This window comes from Heterodontus francisci, chromosome 5 (assembly GCF_036365525.1).
Source record: "Heterodontus francisci isolate sHetFra1 chromosome 5, sHetFra1.hap1, whole genome shotgun sequence".
Classification (NCBI taxonomy): Eukaryota; Metazoa; Chordata; class Chondrichthyes; order Heterodontiformes; family Heterodontidae; genus Heterodontus; species Heterodontus francisci.
This window is the reverse complement of record NC_090375.1, coordinates 42484153-42509059: the sequence shown is the minus strand read 5'-3', so window position 1 is coordinate 42509059 and position 24907 is coordinate 42484153. Positions and strand designations below refer to the sequence as shown.

Sequence of the window (24907 nt, the reverse complement as noted above, 5' to 3'; positions counted from 1 at the left end):
GTGATGCCTCTATTCAAGAACAGAGGGAGACAGAAAGCAGGAAACTATAGACCAGTTAGCTTAACATCTGTCATTGGGAAAATGCTAGAGCCCATTATTAAGGAAGAAATAACTGGACATTTAGAAAAACATAATGCAATCAAACAGAGTCAACATGGTTTTATGAAAGGGAAATCATATTTGACAAATTTGTTAGAGTTCTTTGAGGATATATCAAGCAGAATGGATAAAGGGGAACCAGTAGATGTAGTGTATTTGGATTTTCAGAAGGCTTTTGATAAGGTGCCACATAAAAGGTTATTGCGCAAAATAAGAGCTCAGGGTATTGGGGGTAATGTGTTGGCATGGATTGAAGATTGGCTAACACACAGAAGGCAGAGAGTTGGGGTTAATGGGTCTTTTTCAGGTTGGAAAGTCGTAACTCATGGTGTGCCGCAAGGATCGGTCCTAGGGCCTCAACTGTTTACTATCTGTATTAATGACTTGGAGGAAGGGACAGAGTGTAGTCTATCCAAATTTGCAGACAATACAAAAATAGGTGGGAAGGCATGTTGTGATGAGGACACAAATAATCTGCAAAGGGATATAGATAGGTTAAGTGAGTGGGCAAAAACTTGGCAGATGCAAATCAATGTGGGAAAGTGTGAGGTCATCCACTTTGGTAGGCAGAATAAAAAGGCAGATTATTATTTAGATGGAGAAAGACTACAAAATACTGCAGTACAGAGGGATCTGGGTGTTCTTGTACATGAAACACAAAAAGCTAGCATGCAGGTGCAGGAAGTAATTAGGAAGGCAAATGGAATTTTGGCCTTTATTGCTAGGGGGTTCATGTTTAAAAATAGAGAAGTCTTGTTACAACTGTTCAGGGTGTTGGTGTGGCCACATCTGGAGTACTGCGTACAGTTTTGGTCCCCGTATTTAAGGAAGGAAATACTAGCATTGGAGTCAGTTCAGAAAAGGTTCACTAGGCTGATTCCTGGGATGAAGGGATTGTCTTATCAAGAACTGCTAATCAGTTTAGGCCTTTATTCATTGGAGTTTAGGAGAATGAGAGGTGATCTTATTGAAACATATAAGATTCTAAGGGGGCTTGACAGGGTGGATGTTGAGAATATGTTTCCACTAGTGGGGGAATCTCGAACTAGGGGACATAATTACAGAATAAGGGGTCACACATTTAAAACTGATATGCACAGGAATTTCTTCTCTCAGAGGGTGGTGAATTTCTGGAATTCTCTGCCTCAGAGAGTTGTGGAGGCTAGGTCACTAAATGTATTTAAGGAGGAGGTAGATAGATTTTTGAAATCTGGGGGAGTCGAGGGTTATGCGGAGCAGGCTTGAAAGAGGAGTTGAGGCCTGGGACAGATCAGCCATATCTTATTGAATGGCGGGGCAGGCTTGAGGGGCTAAATGGCCTACTCCTGCTCCTATTTCTTATGTTCTTATGTTTTTAAAGGCATTGAAGTGGATGATCAGTCATAATCATATTGAATGGCAGAGCAGGCTCAATAGGCTGAATGGCCTACTGCTGCTCCTATGTTCCTAAGGCTGGTTATGATTTCACAGGTATCAGCAGTCCTTCATGATCGAGCCCAACTGACAGTTTTTCATGTTTGTGTTTAGGCATTAAGTATCAGGAGGCACTTGGCCAGGGTGGAGTAGGAGTATCATTACTGATTCTGACCTTGTCCCCATCTGACATCCATGCATATGGACTTTCCAATAGGGGGTCATTGAATAATGATCAGGAGTGATCAGCATGGCTTTTTTTCATCTTGCTTAGCCCAAGGTTACTGAGGCATAGTTGAGATCACCGAATAGCACGAGTGAGTAAGTCTGAAACCTATCTGATATCTGTGTAGCATACTAGGTAGTACCTCTCCTACCCAGCCTGTGATTCTTAAATGCCAAAGTTCTAATTGACACTGTTACGACCAGGTGAGAGAAAGGTGTCTCGGGTTCCCTCTCAGCCTTCACCTGGTCTTACCGTAACCTGGTTTAATTTTAAGCACACCCGTGTTTTCAGCTCCCCCTTGGTGAATCCTTGTTCACCGCTTTTCAGTTACAGGGCAAAGAAAGCAGCACAAACAGGCTTTCTTTAAAGAAGAAAAGTTGAAATTTGGTAAACTTGAACTTGAACTGTAATTCGGTTGACGCCTATGGATACACGACATGCCCACGCTAGCATGCATACATGATAAATACATGCAAATAGAGACAGAAAAGAGCAGAAGGGAAAAACTAAAGTGGAAATGCTTGAGGCGATATCTGAAGTTTTCGTTACGGTTCTTCGAACTCACTCTAGAGAGCTTGATTGTAGGTAGATCTTGCTTTTCATTGGGGCCCAGTATTCTTCTGAAACCTTGTTGGCTGTAAGAGACTTTTCTCTCTTGGGGTTCATGTGTCTTCAGTGGATTCAAAGGCTTGTGAGAAAGAGATGGGAGCAGACAGGAGAGTTCTTCTCAGTCCAGGAGCAAACAATTTAACACTCTCAGTTTAAACTGTTTGTACAATTTAGAAAAACCCAGGTTGCCAAGCAGGTTAGTCATGTGACTAACTGGTCTGATCATGTCTTGGATTGTATCACTTTAGCAGTACCTGGAATGCTCCTCTTACACACAATATCTGGTGATCAAGATCCATTGTGGGTTGAATGTGTCAGGGAGTGGTCCTTTGTCCTTCCAATCCCAGTCTGTTAATATGCAAATGTATTTCCAGCCATGGCTGATCTGTTTAACAAGTCCCTTCTTCACTCCAGTAACAGTTCACAGTCAATGTTCATGACAAAATTAATGTGCCTCATTCTTGGCAGGTGGGGGCCTGGCATGACAGCATGCAGATTTGTTACAAAGTATTACAATGTATTTATAGCACAGAAACAGACTACTTAGCCCAACTGATCTATGGCAGTGCTTATACTCCACATGAGTCACTCCCCACCCCTCTACATCTAACCCCATCAACATATCCTTCTATTGCTTTCTCCTGCATGTGCTTATCTAGCTTCCTCTTGAATGCCAAAATTCCCATTGACAAAGACCACATAAGGATGTTTAACTATGCCGAAAAGGACGTTAATTGTTAGAATTCGAACATTACAGCGCAGTACAGGCCCTTCGGCCCTCAATGTTGCGCCGACCTGTGAAACCATCTGACCTACACTATTCCATTTTCATCCATATGTCTATCCAATGACCACTTAAATGCCGTTAAAGTTGGCGAGTCGACTACTGTTGCAGGCAGGGCGTTCCACACCCCTACTACTCTCTGAGTAAAGAAACTACCTCTAACATCTGTCCTATATCTAACACCCCTCAACTTAAAGCTATGTCCGCTCGTGTTTGCCATCACCATCCGAGGAAAATGACTCTCACTATCCACCCTATCTAACCCTCTGATTATCTTATATGTCTCTATTAAGTCACCTCTCCTCCTCCTTCTCTCCAACAAAAACAACCTCAAGTCCCTCAGCCTTTCCTCGTAAGACCTTCCCTCCATACCAGGCAACATCCTAGTAAATCTCCTCTGCACCCTTTCCAAAGCTTCCACATCCTTCCAATAATGCGGTGACCAGAACTGCATGCAATACTCCAGGTGCGGTCTCATCAGAGTTTTGTACAGCTGCAGCATGACCTCGTGGCTCCGAAACTAGACCCCCCTACTAATAAAAGCTAACACACTATATGCCTTCTTAACAGCCCTATTAACCTGGGTAGCAACTTTCAGGGATTTATGTACCTGGACACCAAGATCTCTCTGTTCATCTACACTACCAAGAATCTTCCCATTAGCTCAGTAATCTGCATTCCTGTTACTTCTTCCAAAGTGAATCACCTCACACTTTTCCACATTAAACTCCATTTGCCATCTCTCAGCCCAGCTCTGCAGCCTATCTATGTCCCTCTGTACCCTACAACATCCTTCGGCACTATCCACAACTCCACTGACTTTCGTGTCATCCGCAAATTTACTAACCCACCCTTCTACACCCTCTTCCAGGTCATTTATAAAAATGACAAACAGCAGTGGCCCCAAAACAGATCCTTGCGGTACACCACTAGTAACTAAACTCCAGGATGAACATTTGCCATCAACCACCACCCTCTGTCTTCTTTCAGCTAGCCAATTTCTGATCCAAAGCTCTAAATCACCTTCAACCCCATACTTCCGTATTTTCTGCAATAGCCTACTGTGGGGAACTTTATCAAATGCCTTACTGAAATCCATATACACCACATCCACTGCTTTACCCTCATCCACCTGTTTGGTCACCTTCTCGAAAAACTCAATAAGGTTTGTGAGGCACGACCTGCCCTTCACAAAACCGTGCTGACAATCGCTAATGAACTTATTCTTTTCAAGATGATTATAAATCCTGTCTCTTATAACCTTTTCCAACATTTTACCCACAACCGAAGTAAGGCTCACAGGTCTATAATTACCAGGGCTGTCTCTACTTCCCTTCTTGAACAAGGGGACAACATTTGCTATCCTCCAGTCTTCCGGCACTATTCCTTTCGACAATGACGACATAAAGATCAAGGACAAAGACTCTGCAATCTCCTCCCTGGCTTCCCAGAGAATCCTAGGATAAATCCCATCTGGCCCAGGGGACTTATCTATTTTCACACTTTCCAAGATTGCTAACACCTCCTCCTTGTGAACCTCAATCCCATCTAGCCTAGTAGTCTGAATCTCAGTATTCTCCTCGACAACATTTTCTTTCTCTACTGTAAATACTGACGAAAAATATTCATTTAACGCTTCCCCTATCTCCTCTGATTCCACACACAACTTCCCACTACTATCCTTGATTGGCCCTAATCTAACTCCAGTCATTCTTTTATTCCTGATATACCTATAGAAAGCCTTAGGGTTTTCCCTGATCCTATCTGCCAATGACTTCTCGTGTCCTCTCCTTGCACGTCTTAGCTCTCCCTTTAGATCCTTCCTGGCTAGCTTGTAACTCTCAAGCGCCCTAACTGAGCCTATACGTCTCATCCTAACATAAGCCTTCTTCTTCCTCTTGACAAGCGCTTCAACTTCTTTAGTAAACCATGGCTCCCTCGCTCGACAACTTCCTCCCTGCCTGACAGGTACATACTTATCAAGGACACGCAGTAGCTGCTCCTTGAAAATGCTCCACATTTCGATTGTGCCCATCCCCTGCAGTTTCCTTCCCCATCCTACGCATCCTAAATCTTGCCTAATCGCATCATAATTTCCTTTCCCCCAGCTATAATTCTTGCCCTGCGGTAGAGACCTGTCCCTGCCCATCGCTAAGGTAAACCTAACCGAATTGTGATCACTATCACCAAAGTGCTCACCTACATCTAAATCTAACACCTGGCCGGGTTCATTACCCAGTACCAAATCCAATGTGGCATCGCCCCTGGTTGGCCTGTCTACATACTGTGTCAGAAAACCCTCCTGCACACACTGGACAAAAACTGACCCATCTAAAGTACTCGAACTATAGTATTTCCAGTCAATATTTGGAAAGTTAAAGTCCCCCATAACAACTACCCTGTTACTCTCGCCCCTGTCGAGAATCATCTTCACTATCCTTTCCTCTACATCTCTGGAACTATTCGGAGGTCTATAGAAGACTCCCAACAGGGTGACCTCTCCTCTCCTGTTTCTAACCTCGGCCCATACTACCTCAGTAGATGAGTCCTCAAATGTCCTTTCTGCCGCTGTAATACTCTCCTTGATTAACAATGCCACAACCCCCCCTCTTTTACCATCTTCTCTGTTCTTACTGAAACATCTAAATCCCGGAACCTGCAACATCCATTCCTGCCCCTGCTCTACCCATGTCTCCGAAATGGCCACTACATCGAGATCCCAGGTACTAACCCATGCTGCAAGCTCACCCACCTTATTCCGGATGCTCCTGGCATTGAAGTAGACACACTTTAAACCAAGTTCTTGCTTGCCAGTGCCCTCTTGCGTCCTTGTAACCTTATCCCTGACCTCACTACTCTCAACATCCTGTACACTGGCACTACAATTTAGGTTCCCATTCCCCTGCTGAATTAGTTTAAACCCCCCCGAAGAGCACTAGCAAATCTCCCCCCCAGGATATTGGTACCCCTCTGGTTCAGGTGAAAACCATCCTGTTTGTAGAGGTCCCACCTACCCCAGAAAGAGCCCCAATTATCCAGGAAACCAAAACCCTCCCTCCTACACCATCCCTGCAGCCACGCGTTCAACTCCTCTCTCTCCCTATTCCTCGCTTCGCTATCACGTGGCACGGGCAACAATCCAGAGATAACAACTCTGTTTGTTCTCGCTCTAAGCTTCCACCCTTGCTCCCTGCATTTCTGCCTTAAATCCCCATCTCTCTTCCTACCTATGTCGTTGGTGCCTATGTGGACTACGACTTGGGGCTGCTCCCCCTCCCCCTTAAGGATCCCAAAAACACGATCCGAGACATCACGAACCCTGGCACCTGGGAGGCAACACACCAACCGTGAGTCTCTCTCGTTCCCACAGAACCTCCTATCTGTTCCCCTAACTATGGAGTCCCCAATGACTAATGCTCTGCTCCTCTTCCCCCTTCCCTTCTGAGCAACAGGGACAGACTCTGTGCCAGAGACCTGGACCCCATTGCTTGCCCCTGGTAAGTCGTCCCCCGCAACAGTATCCAAAACGGTATACCTGTTGTTGAGGGAAACGGCCACAGGGGATCCCTGCACTGCCTGCTGGTTCCCTCTCCTTCCCCTGACGGTAACCCATCTACCTACTTCTTTTACCTGAGGTGTGACTACCTCCCCATAACCCCTCTCAATAACCCCCTCCGCCTCCCGAATGATCCGAAGTTCATCCAGCTCCAGCTCCAGTTCCCTAACGTGGTTCTCGAGGAGTTGGAGTTGGGTGCACTTCCCGCAGATGCAGTCAGCAGGGACGCTCTTGGCGACCCTTACCTCCCACATTCTGCAGGAGGAACATACAACTGCCTTAACCTCCATTCCCACTGTTCTGTCATTCCACTGAGTTCAGAAACTCAATGACAATGATATGAGATAAGGTCACAAATTTCTTCACAGAAACTGGAGAAAAATTGGATTTCATTCCAGATCCATTTTTTGCATGCCTTCAAGTGGCTAACTTAGACTTGGGACTTTTTATCTCCCTATAGGTTTCATCAGGCTATTTAATTCCTGCTCCCAAACTTCTTCTAATGTTGTTCTTTATTGACCATGAGGAGTTTTGAAACAAGAGCCTGTGATCACTCTCTATCTGAATTTATCTCCTCCCGCTCTCATGGAGAGGTGCTTGGCATTCAATCACACCTCTTCACAGCAGCATAGCTAAGACCAGGAGCTCAGTAGGAGGGAAGGTCGGAATCATGTCTGAATCCAACCATTAATCGGTATTTTTCTTTTCTTCATTATACTGTAATCGAACCATCAAGTGAAAATGAAGGTTGCCCCATTAGACAGGTTGACCTTTACAATAGTTTGAATAGACCAAGCTACAAATTCAGTTTCTGCTCCTATCAAAAGAGGATTATGAATCATTGCCAAGGTGAATGGTATAGATTACAGCAAAACACTCCCATGTGCATTCGCTGCTAATTGACAGCATAAGGCCATTTCCTGCTGTAATGCAAGAACATATGTAACACTGAAATGTGGTAGCAAACTACATTTGGCTTTAATTAAGCATAGTGTTGTACTAACAGACATTTAGAATAGACTAGCCGTTTGATATCGAATATGAATTTTCAAGCATATTCAATACTGTCCAACAAAGAACAAAAGAACAAAAAACAGTACAGCACAGGAACAGGCCATTCGGCACTCCAAGCCTGCACCGATCTTGAAGCCTGTCCAAAATAAAACCTTCTGCACTTACGGGGACCATATCCCTCCATTCCCATCCTATTTATGTATTTGTCAAGATGCCTCTTCAATGTCGCTATCGTGCCTGCTTCCACCACCTCCCCCGGCAGCAAGTTCCAGGCACTCACCACCCTCTGTGTAAAGAATTTGCCTCGCACATCCCCTCTAAACTTTGCCTTTCGCACCTTAAACCTATGTCCCCGAGTAACTGACTCTTCCACCCTGGGAAAAAGCTTCTGCACATCCACTCTGTACATGCCACTCATAACTTTGTCAACCTTTATCATGTCGCCCCTCCACCTCCGTCGTTCCAGTGAAAACAATCCGAGTTTATCCAGCCTCTCCTCATAGCCAATGCCCTCCAGACCAGGCAACATCCTGGTAAACCTCTTCTGTACCCTCTCCAAAGCCTCCACGTCCCTCTGGTAGTGTGGCGATCAGAATGACACGCAATATTCTAAGTGTGGCCTAACTAAAGTTCTGGACAGCTGCAGCATAACTTGCCAATTTTTATACTGTATGCCCCGACCGATGAAGGCAAGCATGCCGTATGCCTTCTTGACTTCCTTATCCACCTGCATTGCCACTTTCAGTGGCCTGTGGACCTGTACGCCCAGACCTCTCTGCCTGTCAATACTATTGAGGGTTCTGCCATTTACTGTATACTTCGCACCTGTATTAGATCTTCCAAAATGCATTACCTCACATTTGTCCGGATTAAGCTCCATCTGCCATTTCTCTGCCCAAGTCTCCAACCGATCTATATCCTGCTGTATCCTCTGACAATCCTCATCACCATCCGCAACTCCACCAACCTTAATGTCGTCCGCAAACTTACTAATCAGACCAGCTACATTTTCCTCCAAATCATTTATATATACTACAAACAGCAAAGGTCCCAGCACTGATCCCTGAGGAACACCACTAGTCACAGCCCTCCATTCAGAAAAGCACCCTTCCACTGCTACCCTCTGTCTTCTATGACCGAGCCAGTCCTGTATCCATCTTGCCAGCTCACCTGTGATCCCGTGGTACCTTTTGTACCAGTCTGCCATGAGGGACCTTGTCAAAGGCTTTACTGAAGTCCAAATAGACAACATCCACTGCCCTTCCTTCATCAATCATCTTCGTCACTTCCTCAAAAAACTCAATCAAGTTAGTGAGACATGACCTCCGCTTCACAAAACCATGCTGCCTCTCGCCAATAATTCATTTGTTTCCAAATGGGAGTAAATCCTGTCCCAAAGAATCCTCTCTACCACTGACGTAAGGCTCACCGGCCTATAATTTCCTGGATTATCCTTGTTACCCTTCTGAAACAAAGGAACAAAATTATTCTCCAGTCCTCTGGGACTTCACCTGTAGCCAATGAGGATACAAAGATTTCCGTCAAGGCCCCAGCAATTTCTTCCCTTGCCTCCCTCAGTATTCTGGGGTAGATCCCATCAGGCCCTGGGGACTTATCTATCTTAATGCTTTGCAAGACGCCCAACACCTCCTCCTCTTTGATAACGACATGACCAAGACTATCTACACGCCCTTCCCTAGACTGATGAATACTGATGCAAAGTACTCATTTAGTACCTCGTTCATTTCCTCTGGCTCCACACATAGATTCCCTCCTCTGTCCTTGAGCGGGCCAACCCTTTCACTGGTTACCCTCTTGCTCTTTATCTTCTTTCTTTGGCCTCCTTGTCTCGAGAGACAATGGGTAAGCGCCTGGAGGTGATCAGTGGTTTGTGAAGCAGCGCCTGGAGTGGCTATAAAGGCCAATTCTAGAGTGACAGGCTCTTCCACAGGTGCTGCTGATAACATTGGTTGTCGGGGCTGTTACACAGTTGGCTCGCTCCTTGCTCTTCTGTCTATTTTCCTGCCAACTGCTAAGTCTCTTCGACTCGCCACGCTTTAGCTCCGCCTTTATGGTTGCCCGCCAGGTCTGACGATTGCTGGCAACTGACTCCCACGACTTGTGATCAATGTCACAGGACTTCATGTCGCGTTTGAAGACGTCTTTAAAGCAGAGACAAGGACGGCCGCTGGATCTGATACCAGTGACGAGCTCGCTGTACGATGTGTCCTTGGGGATCCTGCCATCTTCCATGCGGCTCACATGGCCAAGCCATCTCAGGCGCCGCTGGCTTAGTAGGGTGTATATGCTGGGGATGTTGGCCGCCTCGAGGACTCCTGTGATAGAGATACGGTCCTGCCACCTGATGCCAAGGATTCTCCGGAGGCAGTGAAGATGGAATGAATTGAGACGTCGCTCTTGGCTGACGTAAGTTGTCCAGGCCTCACTGCCGTAGAGCAAGGTACTGAGGACACAGGCTTGATACACTTGGACTTTTGTGTTCTGTGTCAGTGCGCCATTTTCCCACACTCTCTTGGCCAGTCTGTACATAGCAGAGGAAGCCTTTCCCATGCGCTTGTTGAATTCTGCATCGAGAGACAGGTTACTGATGATAGTTGAGCCTAGGTAGGTGAACTCTTGAACCACTTCCAGAGTGTGGTCGCCGATATTTATGGATGGGGAATTTCTGACGTCCTGTCGCATGATTTTTGTTTTCTTGAGGCTGATGGTTAGGCCAAATTCGGTGCAGGCAGCCGAAGCTACTAAGTATCATCACCTCATTCCATGACAATATGAAAGGCACAATTCAGCATAGCGGCGCCTCATCAGATGACATTCCTATCCTGAGTGGCGTGAAACATGGCTGTGTTCTCGCACCGACACTGTTTGGGATTTTCTTCTCCCTGCTGCTCTCACATGCATTCAGAAGAAGGAATTTTCCTCCACACAAGATAAGGTGGCAGGTTGTTCAACCTTGCCCGTCTAAGAGCGAAGACCAAAGTACGGAAAGTCCTCATCAGGGAACTCCTCTTTGCTGATGATGCTGCATTAACATCTCACATTGAAGAGTGTCTGCAGGATTGCGGCTGCCTGCACCCCGAATTTGGTCTTGCTCTTGAGATATGTATAAAAAGCCTTGGGATTCTCCTTAATCCTGTTTGCCAATGACTTTTCATGACCCCTTTTAGCCCTCCTGACTCCTTGCTTAAGTTCCTTCCTACTTTCTTTATATTCCTCAGGGGCTTCGTCCGTTCCCAGCCTTCTAGCCCTTACGAATGCTTCCTTTTTCTTTTTGACTCGGCTCACAATATCCTTCGTTATCCAAGGTTCCCGAAACTTGCCAAACTTATCCTTCTTCCTCACAGGAACATGCCGGTCCTGGATTCTAATCAACTGACGTTTGAAAGACTCCCGAATGTCAGATGTTGATTTACCCTCAAACAGCTGCCCCCAATCTAAATTCTTTAGTTCCTGCCTAATATTGTTATAATTAGCCTTCCCCCAGTTTAGCACCTTCACCCGAGGACGACTCTTATGCTTATCCACAAGTACCTTAAAACTTATGGAATTATGATCACTGTTCCCGAAATGCGCCCCTACTGAAACTTCGACCACCTGGCCGGGCTCATTCCCCAATACCAGGTCCAGTACGGCCCCTTCCCTCGTTGGACTATCTACATATTGTTTCAAGAAGCCCTCCTGGATGCTCCTTACAAATTCTGCCCCCTCCAAGCCCCTAGCACTAAGTGAGTCCCAGTCAATATCGGGGAAGTTAAAATCACCCACCGCTGCAACCCTGTTGCTTTTACATCTTTCCAAAATCTGTCTACATATCTGCTCCTCTACCTCCCGCTGGCTGTTGGGAGGCCTGTAGTAAACCCCCAACATCGAGACTGCACCCTTCCTATTCCTGAGCTCCACCCGTATTGCCTCGCTGCATGACCCCTCCGAGGCATCCACGAAAGCTATAGCTGCTTTTCTTGGGGAGGGGGGTGGTTTAGCGAGGGTTAATCATGCACTTTACATTTGAAGCTTGTCACTTGCTAAAATTTCACAATATATGTCTAACCTTACGTCCTACAATGTATGGCTTTGTGAGGGGCAGGTCATGCCTCACAAGCCTTATTGAATTCTTTGAAGATGTGACAAAACACGTTGTTGAAGGAAGAGCAGTGGATGTGGTGTATTTGGATTTTAGCAAGGCGTTTGATAAGGTTCCCCATGGTAGGCTCATTCAGAAAGTAAGGAGGCATGGGATACAGGGAAAGTTGGCTGTCTGGATACAGAATTGGCTGGCCCATAGAAGACAGAGGGTGGTAGTGGATGGAAAGTATTCAGCCTGGAGCTCGGTGACCAGTGATGTTCCGCAGGGATCTGTTCTGGGACCTCTGCTCTTTGTGATTTTTATAAATGACTTGGATGAGGAAGTGGAAGGTTGGGTTAGCAAGTTTGCCGATGACACGAAGGTTGCTGGAGTTGTGGATAGTGTGGAAGGCTGTTGTAGGTTGCAACGGGACATTGACAGGATGCAGAGCTGGGCTGAGAAGTGGCAGATGGAGTTCAACCTGGAAAAGTGTGAAGTAATTCATTTTGGAAGGTCGAATTTGAATGCAGAATACAGGCTTAAAGACAGGATTCTTGGTAGTGTGGAGGAACAGAGGGATCTTGGGGTCCATGTCCATAGATCGCTCAAAGTTGCCACCCAAGTTGATAGGGTTGTTAAGAAAGCGTATGGTGTGTTGGCTTTCATTAACAGGGGGATTGAGTTTAAGAGCCGCGAGGTTATGCTGCAGCTCTATAAAGCCCTGGTTAGACCACACTTGGAATATTGTGTTCAGTTCTGGTCGCCTCATTATAGGAAGATTGTGGTAGCTTTGGAGAGGGTGCAGAGGAGATTTACCAGGATGCTGCCTGGACTGGAGGGCATGTCTTACGAAGAAAGGTTGAGGGAGCTAGGGCTTTTCTCATTGGAGCGAAGAAGGATGAGAGGTGACTTGATAGAGGGGTACAAGATGATGAGAGGAATAGATGGAGTGGATAGCCAGAGACCTTTTCCCAGGGTGGAAAGGGCTATCACCAGGGGGCATAATTTTAAGGTGATTGGAGGAAGGTTTCGGGGAGATGTCAGAGGTAGGTTCTTTACACAGAGAGTGGTGGGTGCGTGGAATGCACTGCCAGCGGTGGTAGTAGAAGCTGATACATTAGGAACATTTAAGCGACTATTGGATAGGTACATGGATGATAGTAGTATGAAGGGTCTGTAGGTAGTTTGATCCTGGAGTAGGTTAAAGGTTCGGCGCAACATCGTGGGCCGAAGGGCCTGTACTGTGCTGTACTGTTCTATGTTCTATGTATATCCCTTCACTTCCTCGGCCTGATGTCTCCAACTTCTGGCATTTAGGAACCATTCCATTGCAATGCTAATACTGTACACAATCTTTTAATGATCATTATTATTTGGGCAAAGTCAAGGTTAATTCTTGTTTTTCTTGTGAAAAGTAGATGCCTATCTTGTGATTTACCTGTCCTCAAATGTTTTCATCATTACCAATACCATAGCAAGACTGTACATATGTAATTGACAGCAAAATAAGAATGTTTGCAGAATGCATTAAACAGATCTGAGGCAATTTTCATTTTTCTACTGCCTCACTTTTCAGTGTGAATAGCACATAGCAGGTAAGAATCTTTAAAAAAACTGCATCGGTTTCACATCTAAGGCTTGCCTGATGCAATTTGCGAGCTGGCCTCAAATTGGACAACCAACACTTAAGTTTTAAACAGGCAAGATCCTCATTAAAATATCCATATCAGTTTGCACATTCAGCGTTGAGTGACCAAATCAGTGGACCTTGAACGGACTGCTGCAGGTGCTCTAAAGACAGCTTTTCTAATGAATGCTTCTCCTAGCCGTACAAAAAAATCTTCCCTCTCTGGTCCCCTCCTGAGTTTTCTCCCCAATCCCTCTCCTTTTATGACACACTTCCGGCTTGGCACGGTGACGAAACGTCTGGATTTCCCACCCAATGCCCACTCGATTTACATTATAATTAAAATAACCCCAACTCCGCACCCTCCCCTAGATTTTATTAGTGTGCCCTGCGATTTGGGCTGCAAAAGCATAAATGCCAATCTAGAAAGCTAACAAAAGCTTCAAAAAGATTATCAAAGCCCAGAAAAGGTGATAACTCCAAACTTGGGCCTGAATACGTGTGGAAAGAGGCACATGGGCTTCTAATTTACAGGGAGGCAGTGGCGCAGTGGTATTGTCACTGAACTAGTAACCCAAAGACCCAGGGTATTGCTCTGAGGACATGGGTTCAAATCCCACCACAGCAGAAGGTAGAATTTGAATTCAATTAATAAATCTGGAATACAAAATCTAGTCTAACGATGGCCATGAAACCATTGTCGATTGTTGTAAAAACCCATCTGGCTCACTAAAGTCCTTTAGGGTAGGAAATCTGCTGTCCTTACCTGGTCTGATCGACATGTGACTCCAGACCCACAGCAATGTGGTTGACTCTTACATGCCCTCTGAAATGGCCTAGCAAGCCACTCAGTTGTATCTAACTGCTAGCACTGTGGGTGTATCTACCCCTCATGGACTGCAGCAGCTCACTGCCACTTTCTCAAGGGCAATTAGGGATGGGTAATAAATGCTGGCCTGGCCAGCGACCCCCACATCCCATGAATGAATTTAAAAAAAATTTAAACTCAAGCTATGCCCGATATTTCTTCATGTATTGGACATGAAGAGAAATATCTGAAGGTCTGAGGAGGAATACAGTGTTGAAATCAAAATTGGGGAAATTTGCCCCATATAAAGTTATTTTTTCACCATATTTGGTGTATATCCTGCATTTTATATTCTACAATGTATGTGAGAATTATGTTTTATTAAATCTGAAAATAAAGGAACAATGGCTTTGTCATTTAGGAATTTTTCTTCAAATATCTTAAACCTTCTTTCTTTGACAGATAATCTTTTACTTTCCTACTTTTAAGAGGTCTCCCTTTTAAGACAGAGATGAGGAGGAATTTCTTCTCCCAAGGGGCCGAGTGGCCTGCTCCTGCTCATATTTCTTATGTCCTTATGGCACTTTGTTAAGTTTCTTCTTTTTAAAAAAAAAATGAATTGTTGAATTTCAAATGAAGGTATTCACCGCAATGTTGTTGGATATACTCAGGGATGTGGTCTGCAAATTTTAGCTGGGTATTATATTCTGTCTTGGATTTTGAGCCATAGCTGCTCGGGGAATCTGAATGCTGTCTGTAACTTCCATACAACTGTTGCAGTCTGTAAGTATAATGGGAACTCTCACTTGCATAGCTGTGTCCACTGTTTCGGTAGCCTGGTGTTGTGGATAGAGGATGCAATCCTGACTGCTTGTTGATAACATTGTACTTAATTCACTCGAGTCCTGGGGAAGATGGGGCCACACTCTCCCAGGAAAATATTGAATTTATACATGAAAAACAATACATTTTGGTTATTATTAAACACTCTTCCCTTCCAACAGGCCCAGATCACGATTCTCTCCTCCTTCAAATTCACTTCAGTTTACAAGGGCTCATCAACACATCTTCTCCCCATGACCACAAAGACTCTTTCCTCCTCCAACATCTTTAGGGCACTCTTCAGCTCATTCTAGCAATCTTTCTTCCAAGTTATGCTCTTACTTTCTTAGCCCTAGCTGTTCAAACTGGCACATATCTTCTCAACACTGCACTCGGGTTTCCTCTTGTCTCTTTCATCCACAAGTGTTGCTTTCAGACTTCCTCCTCTTGCACTCCTTCACCAGTCTTATGCTCAGGGTTTCTCCCTCTCCTTCCTTCACAAGCACCACTCTCATCTTTCCCTCCTTCTCTCCCTAGCAATGCTACCCTCAGACTTTACTTTCCCCTCTCTCCCTCCCAGGCACTGTTCTTGGATTCCCTCCACAGCACCTCTTTGGGACTCCTGCCTCACGTAATTGCTGCTCTGATTTTGAATGCTGTTGCACATTGAGGTCGAAACTCGTGTTCGCATGTGAGTTTGGAGCAAAATTGGTGCAGCAACAGGAGCTCCAGAACAGGCTAAGAGTAGAGCTGATTTTTGTCGACAAATGCTGGCACATTGATAGTATACCAGCACAGACAGTTAGCATATGTTCAAAGGGATCCTGACACATTGCTGTGACAAGGGCTTCGAGGAAAGAAAGGAGAGATACTATGATGAATCATGTTAGGTTGCTCTTTCAAGTATAACATCAGCAGTAACATTAGAGGGATTTGCTTATCCTATGTCAGCCAGAGGAAATATGAGTCAGGAATTCCTTTATTGAATAAACGAATGAGATTTGCATAAATGTGATCTGTAATGTTTAATGTAATATTTTTCCAATAATCTTTTTTTTGTAGGGCCCTCCTGGCATGCCTGGTCCAGAAGGTCCACCAGTAAGTATTAATCTTTATAATAATACTTCAGATTGAAAGCTTTTGAGATTGTTTTGCCTGCACACAGCTGAGGGCCTAAGCATGAGAGACTAAACCAACAATAATTTAACTGAGGGCTAATTAATACTGAAATAGAAATAAATACCATGCAATTTTGGGGATTCAACCAAACTACTTTTAAAGCTGGTGCTGCCCGGAGTTTGTTTATTGTCTATTGGACTTAAACATGCTATAAAATTTGCGTCCAGTACCTTCTGTTGCATAAGAACAGTGGCATTTTTAAGAACAGAAAAGGGTCATTAGGCCTAGTAATCCTGCCCCATTTACCTGCTTCCATATCCTTCAATTTCTTTTCATAACAACAACTTGTATGTAAATAGTGCAATTATCCCCCCAAGGGGGATAAACTGAAGCATAATCAAACCAACATGAGGACATTTGGGTTCCCAAAAAGCTTTGTCAAAGTAGTGGGTTTTCAGGAGGATCGTAAAGGAGCTGAAGTTGAATGATGGGAGCCTGGCACGAAAGCATTGAAATGTTTGAACCTGGATTGTTTAATAGAATGGCCTTCCTTGATATCTTGATTCATAATTGGGCAGCACAATGGCGTAGTGGTTAGCACCGCAGCCTCACAGCTCCAGCAACCCAGGTTCAGTTTTAGGTATCGCCTGTGTGGAGTTTGCAGGTTCTCCTTGTGACCGTGTGGGTTTCTGTCAGGTGCTCTAGTTTCCTCCCACAGCCAATGACTTGCAGGTTGATAGGTAAATTGGCCATTGTAAATTGCCCCCAGTGTAGTGGAGGGGGATGTGGTAGGGAATATGGGATTAGTGTAGGCTTAGTATAAATGGGTGGTTGTTGGTTGGCGCAGGCTCGGTGGGCTGAAGGGCCTGTTCCAGTGCTGTATCTCTAAATAAAAAAATTAAATAATTCTGTTACCAGTCTAACTTTTCTTCTACCCTTAACATCCTTAATTCTTGGCATTTGAACCCTAAATCATAGTAAACAATCTGGTTGGATCAACTTTGCTAATCCCCTTCATAACCATGAAAGCTCAGCGGTTGGCAACAGAGGCCTGGTGTGGTTTTTGTAGTTATATCACTGGCTTTGGTTCTTTTATTGGCTTAATTGGATAAAGATGCAACTTTGTAGATATCTATGGAAGGTTGAGTTAGGTAGACTCCATTATATCATTGCTCATTTCCCAAATATATGTAACAGTTATTGAATACAGTAGCCAGTTTGTATAAGGTTGCAAATCAAAACATCTTACTTACATGAAAGAGCCAGAAGCTGTGTGTTGATAAATCCAGTTTGATTCCAATATTTCTCAAATAACTTCTTCTTGATAACTCTTGATATAATTGTATGTAGTAAATTTTTTCAGAACCTTCTGTTTCACATTTTTGCTTCCCATTATTTTGACTTATTGCTCGCACCCTAGCAACAACTTATGCTGCGAATTTCTTGTCAGAACATAATCACCTAACTGCATCTGAAGAAGTCAATAGCCATGACGATACATTCAGCACTCTGTATGCCTAGCTATAGTTCAAATATTTCTGACAATTGAAATTTTTGGTTTTAAAAGCTAATAAATTAGACAGTATAATTGAGTTACGTTTAACAAGGCTTTCTCTCTTTGTCGTTCAACAGGGACCTGCAAAAATTGGAAACCCGGTAAGTAAATAAGGCCTTTTCGTGGAATTAATTATAATTCTTAAAATGATTTGCATAAAGTTTAAGGAATGAATCTGTGATCGCAAAATACTAGCAGTGGATCACAAGCACCTGAAGTGGGTTGGGAGAATTGGAGCTTCAATATTGTAACTGCTATCACCGTCCATGTTCCCTTTGATTCCAGTGGGAGAGTGGGATTGTGGAATCATTCAGATATTATTGAAGAACACCCATGCAGGCCGCGCAGGTAGCAGCCCCTTGGCACTCCCTGCCCCCGGGTGATCGAGGCTAGAAGTGGCGCTACCCAAATTAATTTCTCCCCAGGATGTCCAGTACCCAATAAATGGTAGTTCCAGCACTGGTACATAGGAGCTACATCAACAGACTCATAAAGGGTCATTTTAACCTAACTTTTTGGGTGATGTTACGGATAGTTTGTAAGTGGTTTGGGTGGCTTCCACTTTTCACCGCTCAACTGACCGCAGATAGTGTTCTATTAAAAATGATGCGTTAGTCCCTGAGTGTTTTTAGGGTCAAATAAATAGACAAATGACAGGTTTTCTTGTAGGTTAGAAAAAAGAAAGATAACTATTTTAAACAATTCCTGAAATGGTCACAACCTCACCCACACACGCATTTACACACATGTGCATACACAAGAATAGATAGATAGAGAAAAATGGGTAGGATGCAATTAAGGTCCAAATTACTGTACAAGAGTCTGTTCCTAAAAGAACTTTCAGTGTTTCTTTCGGGAGGAAATTTTATAACGGTGTTGCAGGCCTGAATGTTCCTTGTCCGGGAGTTGCTGCAGTGTTGTAGTCTTCTGTGGTTAAAACTCAGCCCAAAGTTGGTGGTGTGAATATCCCATTCAACATCCCATTATTGCAGCTGGTGGAATTTAAATTCAATTAATTAATAGAAATCTGGAATTGAAAGCTCATCAGTAATGGTGTCATGAAACTATCATCAATTGTTATAAAAAACCATCTGGTTCAATGATGTCCTTTAGGGAAGGAAATCTGCCGTCCTTACCTGGTCTGGCCTACATCTGACTCCAGATGCACAGCAATGTGGTTGACTCTTAACTGCCCGCTCAAATGGTATAGCAAGCCATTTAGTTGTCAAGGGCAATTAGGGAAGGGCAATAAATTGCCAGTGATGCCCACATCCCATGAAAGAATAAAAAAAAGATCAATGGTGAGATTCTGGAAAATATGGACCATTTTCCATATCTTGGGAGCCTCCTCGCACTGAAGGCAGACATAGACAATGAGGTTTGGCATTGTCTCCAATGCACCAGCTCTGCCTTCAGCCAACTGAAAAAGAGAGTATTTGAGGATCAGGATCTCAAACCCAAGACTAAGATTATTGTTTACCGGGCAGCAGTGATCGCTGCACTCCTATATGCTTCGGAGTCTTGGACAACCAACAGCAGGTACATCAAAGCATTGGTGAAGTACTACCAGAGGTGCCTTCACAAGATCCTACAAATCTGGTGGTGAGAAAGGCAATCCAATAGTTGTATTCTTTTCCAAGTTAAACTGCCCAGCATCAGGGCGCTAATCATCCAAAACTAACTCTGCGGGGTGGGACATGTCATCAACATACCCAACACCAGAGTCCCGAAGCAGCTGTTCTAGTCAGAACTTAGTCGCAGCAGGAGACAATGGGGAGTAAAATTGGAGCAGAGTGTAAAACAGACAACCAACCTGAACCCACTGTCATGCTCAGAAGGAATTATAATAAAAGAAACAATGAACTGGAGAAATTATGAAATAAACGTCAACTGTTGAACTGAACCACAAGAAAATGGGCACATTTGTACCACAGACAAAATGGAGTAGAGGTCAGGTGCCCCTTCCTAGATGCTCAGTTGACACATACATCTGTTGAGAATGAAACTCGTTAACCTTGTCACAGATGGAGAGTCTCAAAGTCACCTTGCAGTTTCTTTGTTGTTCAAGTTGTTATTTTGCAGGGTTCTTCTACTTAACTGGACCATATCTCCGAGCTTTTGGCTGGAACTGGCTTTCTAGTGTCTTTGGTTGATCTCCCCTCTCTCTCCAGAGGGCTACTTTTTAAGATAAAAATCATTACTTTTGAGTCTCTGTCAGGTGAGAAAGGGTCTCTCCCCTGGTGTGATCACACAATAGTCCAGGATATGGAAACCATCGCCATCTGTTGGCATTTGGATGGGGATCATTCTGTTGCAACGGTGCTACTTCACACCTATGCATTTTGATTTGAGCTGTGGATTGTCTACTGAACTTTTGCTAGTTCATTCCTGTAGGTAGGAGTCATCAATATGTACTGGACTCCTTTCAGTTTCAATGGGTTCTGCCCAGAGCTAATTCCGACAAGGTTAACGAGTTTCATTCTCAACAGATGTATGTGTCAACTGAGCATCTAGGAAGGGGCACCTGACCTCTACTCCATTTTGTCTGTGGTACAAATGTGCCCATTTTCTTGTGGTTCAGTTCAACAGTTGACGTTTATTTCATAATTTCTCCAGTTCATTGTTTCTTTTATTATAATTCCTTCTGAGCATGACAGTGGGTTCAGGTTGGTTGTCTGTTTTACACTCTGCTCCAATTTTACTCCCCATTGTCTCCTGCTGCGACTAAGTTCTGACTAGAACAGCTGCTTCGGGACTCTGGTGTTGGGTATGTTGATGACATGTCCCACCCCGCAGAGTTAGTTTTGGATGATTAGCGCCCTGATGCTGGGCAGTTTAACTTGGAAAAGAATACAACTATTGGATTGCCTTTCTCACCACCAGATTTGTAGGATCTTGTGAAGGCACCTCTGGTAGTACTTCACCAATGCTTTGATGTACCTGCTGTTGGTTGTCCAAGACTCCGAAGCATATAGGAGTGCAGCGATCACTGCTGCCCGGTAAACAATAATCTTAGTCTTGGGTTTGAGATCCTGATCCTCAAATACTCTCTTTTTCAGTTGGCTGAAGGCAGAGCTGGTGCATTGGAGACAATGCCAAACCTCATTGTCTATGTCTGCCTTCAGTGCGAGGAGGCTCCCAAGATATGGAAAATGGTCCATATTTTCCAGAATCTCACCATTGATCTTTTTTTTATTCTTTCATGGGATGTGGGCATCACTGGCAATTTATTGCCCTTCCCTAATTGCCCTTGACAACTAAATGGCTTGCTATACCATTTGAGCGGGCAGTTAAGAGTCAACCACATTGCTGTGCATCTGGAGTCAGATGTAGGCCAGACCAGGTAAGGACGGCAGATTTCCTTCCCTAAAGGACATCATTGAACCAGATGGTTTTTTATAACAATTGATGATAGTTTCATGACACCATTACTGATGAGCTTTCAATTCCAGATTTCTATTAATTAATTGAATTTAAATTCCACCAGCTGCAATAATGGGATTTGAACCAATGTCCCCAGGGCCTTAGCCTGGGCATCTGGATTACTAGTCCAGTGACATTACCACTATGCCACCGTTGTGCTGTGGGAGCTGGTTGGAAGAGGACCTTCATTTTCCGAGTGTTTTGTGAAAGATCCATTTTCTCATATGCTTCAGAGAAGGAGTTAATAATGATCTGGAGTTCCGTTTCAAAGTGAGAACTCGCAAGTATCGTCTGCTTACTGAGGCTCGACGGTTGGAGTGATTTTGGTTTTGGATTGAAGGCGGGGTAGGTTGAACAGTTTCCTGTTGTTCTGTAGATTACCTCCACACCTGTTGGTAGTTTGCTGGAGGTGAGGTGTAGCATTTCAGTGAAGAAAATGGAGATGAGGGTTGATGCAATGACACAGCCTTGCTTGACTTCAGTGTTGACTGAGAAAGGGTCCATTGTGGTTTTGTTGGGGAGGATCATGGCTTGCGTGTCATCATGGAGAAGACGGAGGATAGTGACAAACTTCTGAGGGCAGCCAAGTTTGAGCAGGATGTTCCATAAGCCTTCGTGGTTGACAGAGTCAAAGGCTTTTGTGAGGTCAATAAAGACCATATACAGAAGTTGACGTTGTACCCTGCATTTTTCTTGGATTTGCCGTGCACTGAAAATCATATCTGTGGTGTCTCTCCATGTGCAAAAACTGCACCATGACTCCGGAAGATCTACCATGATCTTATTGAATGGCGGAGCAGTCTCAAGGGGCCTTATGGCCCACGCCTGCTCTTATTTCTTATGATGTTATGTTGTTAAAAATGAGTGGTTGACTTGAACCTACTGTTTCCCTGTTTATTTAGAATTATCCCCACAATCTATGCAGTGATACTCCACATTTCTGAAGAAACCATAGCATCCAGTTTGTGTGGGGAAGTAAGCTGAGCTTAATATAGGCTATAATATTGTGAGGATAAGAAGTGTGTTGGATTCTGTGGCATTGTGTCAACTGCAGCTATTATCTTCAAACTTGCTCAGTCCGAATCGAATCTCAGACTACTTATAATCATATGGTTTTACAGGAGGTGAATACCACTTGAGTGCCTGGTCGCATGATATTCTGACAAAAGGTTATGAGTATAGAAACCATGGAATGAGAAAAGGTTATCAATGCCATTTGCTTCACAGCTCTCTCGACACAATCACACTTCTTTAATTCATGAATTACATTCTCATTGTCCGCTACCTTCTTATTTTTCAGGGACCACATGGTGAAAATGGACTCACTGGGGACCCTGGACTTCCAGGAAAGCCTGTAAGCCGATAAATGTGAAGAATTTATAATTTGATTTTTTGATATGAGGCTTTTATTGGGATTTATAGGCTTTAGACGAGGAGTATCCAACCTTTTCGCGTGAGGGGCCATATTATAATTTTTGCCTACATAGAGGACCAGTGAGAAAATTTCAGAAAGCTAAAGGCATTAAAGATTTATCTTACCGTCAAAATAACAAGTGTGCATTTTTGTGAAGAAGCTTTAAATGAGAAGACCAATTTATTGACTTACTTCCTCATCACTATATTGAACACGGATTTAGTGAGATATCTGGCATTGTTTTTGCTTGCATTTGTACTTAGTCTCTGTCTGCACACTTGATGTAGCGATGAGGAGTATTCCAGATAGATGTCCATCTGTCGGGAGTGATCTTAATCTCTTTCCGTTTCCTCTCTTTCTCTCCCTTCCCTCTCTGCATCTCTTTCTTCCCCCTCCCTCTCTGTGTCTCTCTCCCCCTCCCTCTCTCTCTCTCTCCTCCTCTCTCTGACTCTCTCCCCTTCTCTTGCTCTCTCACTCTCCCCCACTCTTGCTCTCTCTCTCTCCCCCACTCTCACCCCTCTCTCTGTCACTCTCTCTCCCCCTCCCCCTCTCTGTCTCTCTCTCTCTCTCTCCACCCCCCCATCTCTCTTTCCCCGCTCTCTCTCTCTGCCCCTTTCTCTCTCTTTGTCTTTCGCCCCCGCCCCCGTCTCTCTCGCTCTTGTCTCCTCACCTCTCTCTGTCTATCTCTTCCGCTCTGTCTCTGACTCTCTCTGTCCCTTTCTCTCTCCCTCCCCCTCCTCTTTCTGTCTCTCAATCCCCACCCTCTCTATCTCTCACTCCCCCGCTTTCTCTCTGTCTCTCTCCCCACTCTCTATCTCTCTCCACCCCTCGATCTGCCTCTCTCCCCCTCCTCTTTCTGTCTCTCACTCCCCACCCTCTCTATCTCTCTCTCTTCCCCCCCACCCCCCCCCGCTTTCTCTCTGTCTCTCTCCCCACTCTCTGTCTCTCTCCACTCCTCGGTCTGCCTCTCTCCCCCTCTCTCTTTGTGTCTCTCTCCCCCCAGTCTCTGTCCCCACTCTCTCTCTCTCTCTCTCTCTCTCTCTGTCCCTCTTTTCCCATCTCTCTGTCTCTCTCTCTCCCCACTCTCTTTCTGTGTGTATCTCTCACTGCTTGCTCCCCACTCCCCAAATCCCTCTCCCACTGCCCACTGCCTGCTACCCATTCCCCAATTCCCTCTCCCCACTGCCCACTCCCTACTGCCTGCTCCTCACTGCCCACTCCCCACTGCCCACTCCCCACACCTTACTGCCTGCTCCACACTCCCCACTGCCCACTGCCTGCTTCCCACTCTCCACTGCCCACTTCCCTTTCCCCTCTCCCCATTCCTCACTGCCTGCTCCCTGCTTCCCACCGCCCACTGCCCACTGCCTGCTCCCCAATCCCCACTGCCCACTCTCCACTGCCCACCCCCCACTTCCTTCTCCCCACTGCCCACTGCCCACTCACTGCCTGCTCCCACTGCCCACTTCCCTCTCCCCTCTCCCCACTCCCCACTGTCTGCTCCCCACTCCCCACTGCCTGCTCCCCACTCCCCACTGCCCATTCCCCACTTCCCTTTCCCCTCTCCCCACTGCCTGCTCCCCGCTCCCCACCGCCCATTCCCCACTGCCCATTCCCCACTTCCCTCTCCCCACTCCCTGCTGCCCACTGCCTGCTCCCCACTCCCCACTCTCCACAGCCCACTCCCCACTCGTCGCTCTCTAATGCTACTGCCCACTTCCTGCTCTCCATTGCCACTGCCCACTGCCCGCTCCCCACTGCCCACTCCCACTACCCACTGCACACTCCCTGCTCCTCTCCCACTGCCCACTCCCCACTCTCACTGCTCACTCCCCTCTCCCACTGCCCACTCCCTGCTCTCCATTGCCACTGGCCACTCCCTATTCTCCACTACCAACTGCCCACTGCACGCTCCCCACTGCCTGCTCCCCACTATCAACTGCCCACTGTCCACTGCCCGCTCCCTGTCCGTGCACTCAACATAAATAAGCATAATAGAGACAGGCTATGAAGGCTGCCTCTCCTTTGGGCACACTCATGTTGTGTGGGAGCGGGTTCCTAACAATGTATAGCTGCCCACCGAGGTGCCTGACATTCCAGCAGTTTACACCCTTGGGCCAGATGGAAACCTTTGGACGACTGGATTCTGGCCCGTGGGCGGTATGTTGGACAACCATGCTTTAGACAGACTGAAATAGAATTGGACTATTCATACCCTGTTTTACAAGTTCAGCTGATTATCATTGTTATAGGTGGAGATCCAATAGATGCATGGAGCAAATTAGTAATGGGAGCAGTCAGTTTCCTGTAAGTGGAATGTAAAAGATGGAAACAATTTAGAGGGAGTGTCACAA

At 45.2% G+C, this 24907-nt stretch overlaps 1 protein-coding gene across 1 annotated transcript in view; it reads left to right on the top strand.

Annotated features, from left to right (window-relative positions):
- The window catches only part of LOC137369533 (collagen alpha-3(IX) chain-like), a 181356-nt gene that overhangs the window by 75349 nt on the left and 81100 nt on the right, over positions 1-24907 (top strand). The window contains exons 12-14 of the mRNA XM_068030800.1: positions 16105-16140; positions 17794-17817; positions 22440-22493. Coding sequence (XP_067886901.1) covers positions 16105-16140; positions 17794-17817; positions 22440-22493 — 114 coding nt within the window. The remainder of the gene's footprint in view (positions 1-16104; positions 16141-17793; positions 17818-22439; positions 22494-24907) is intronic.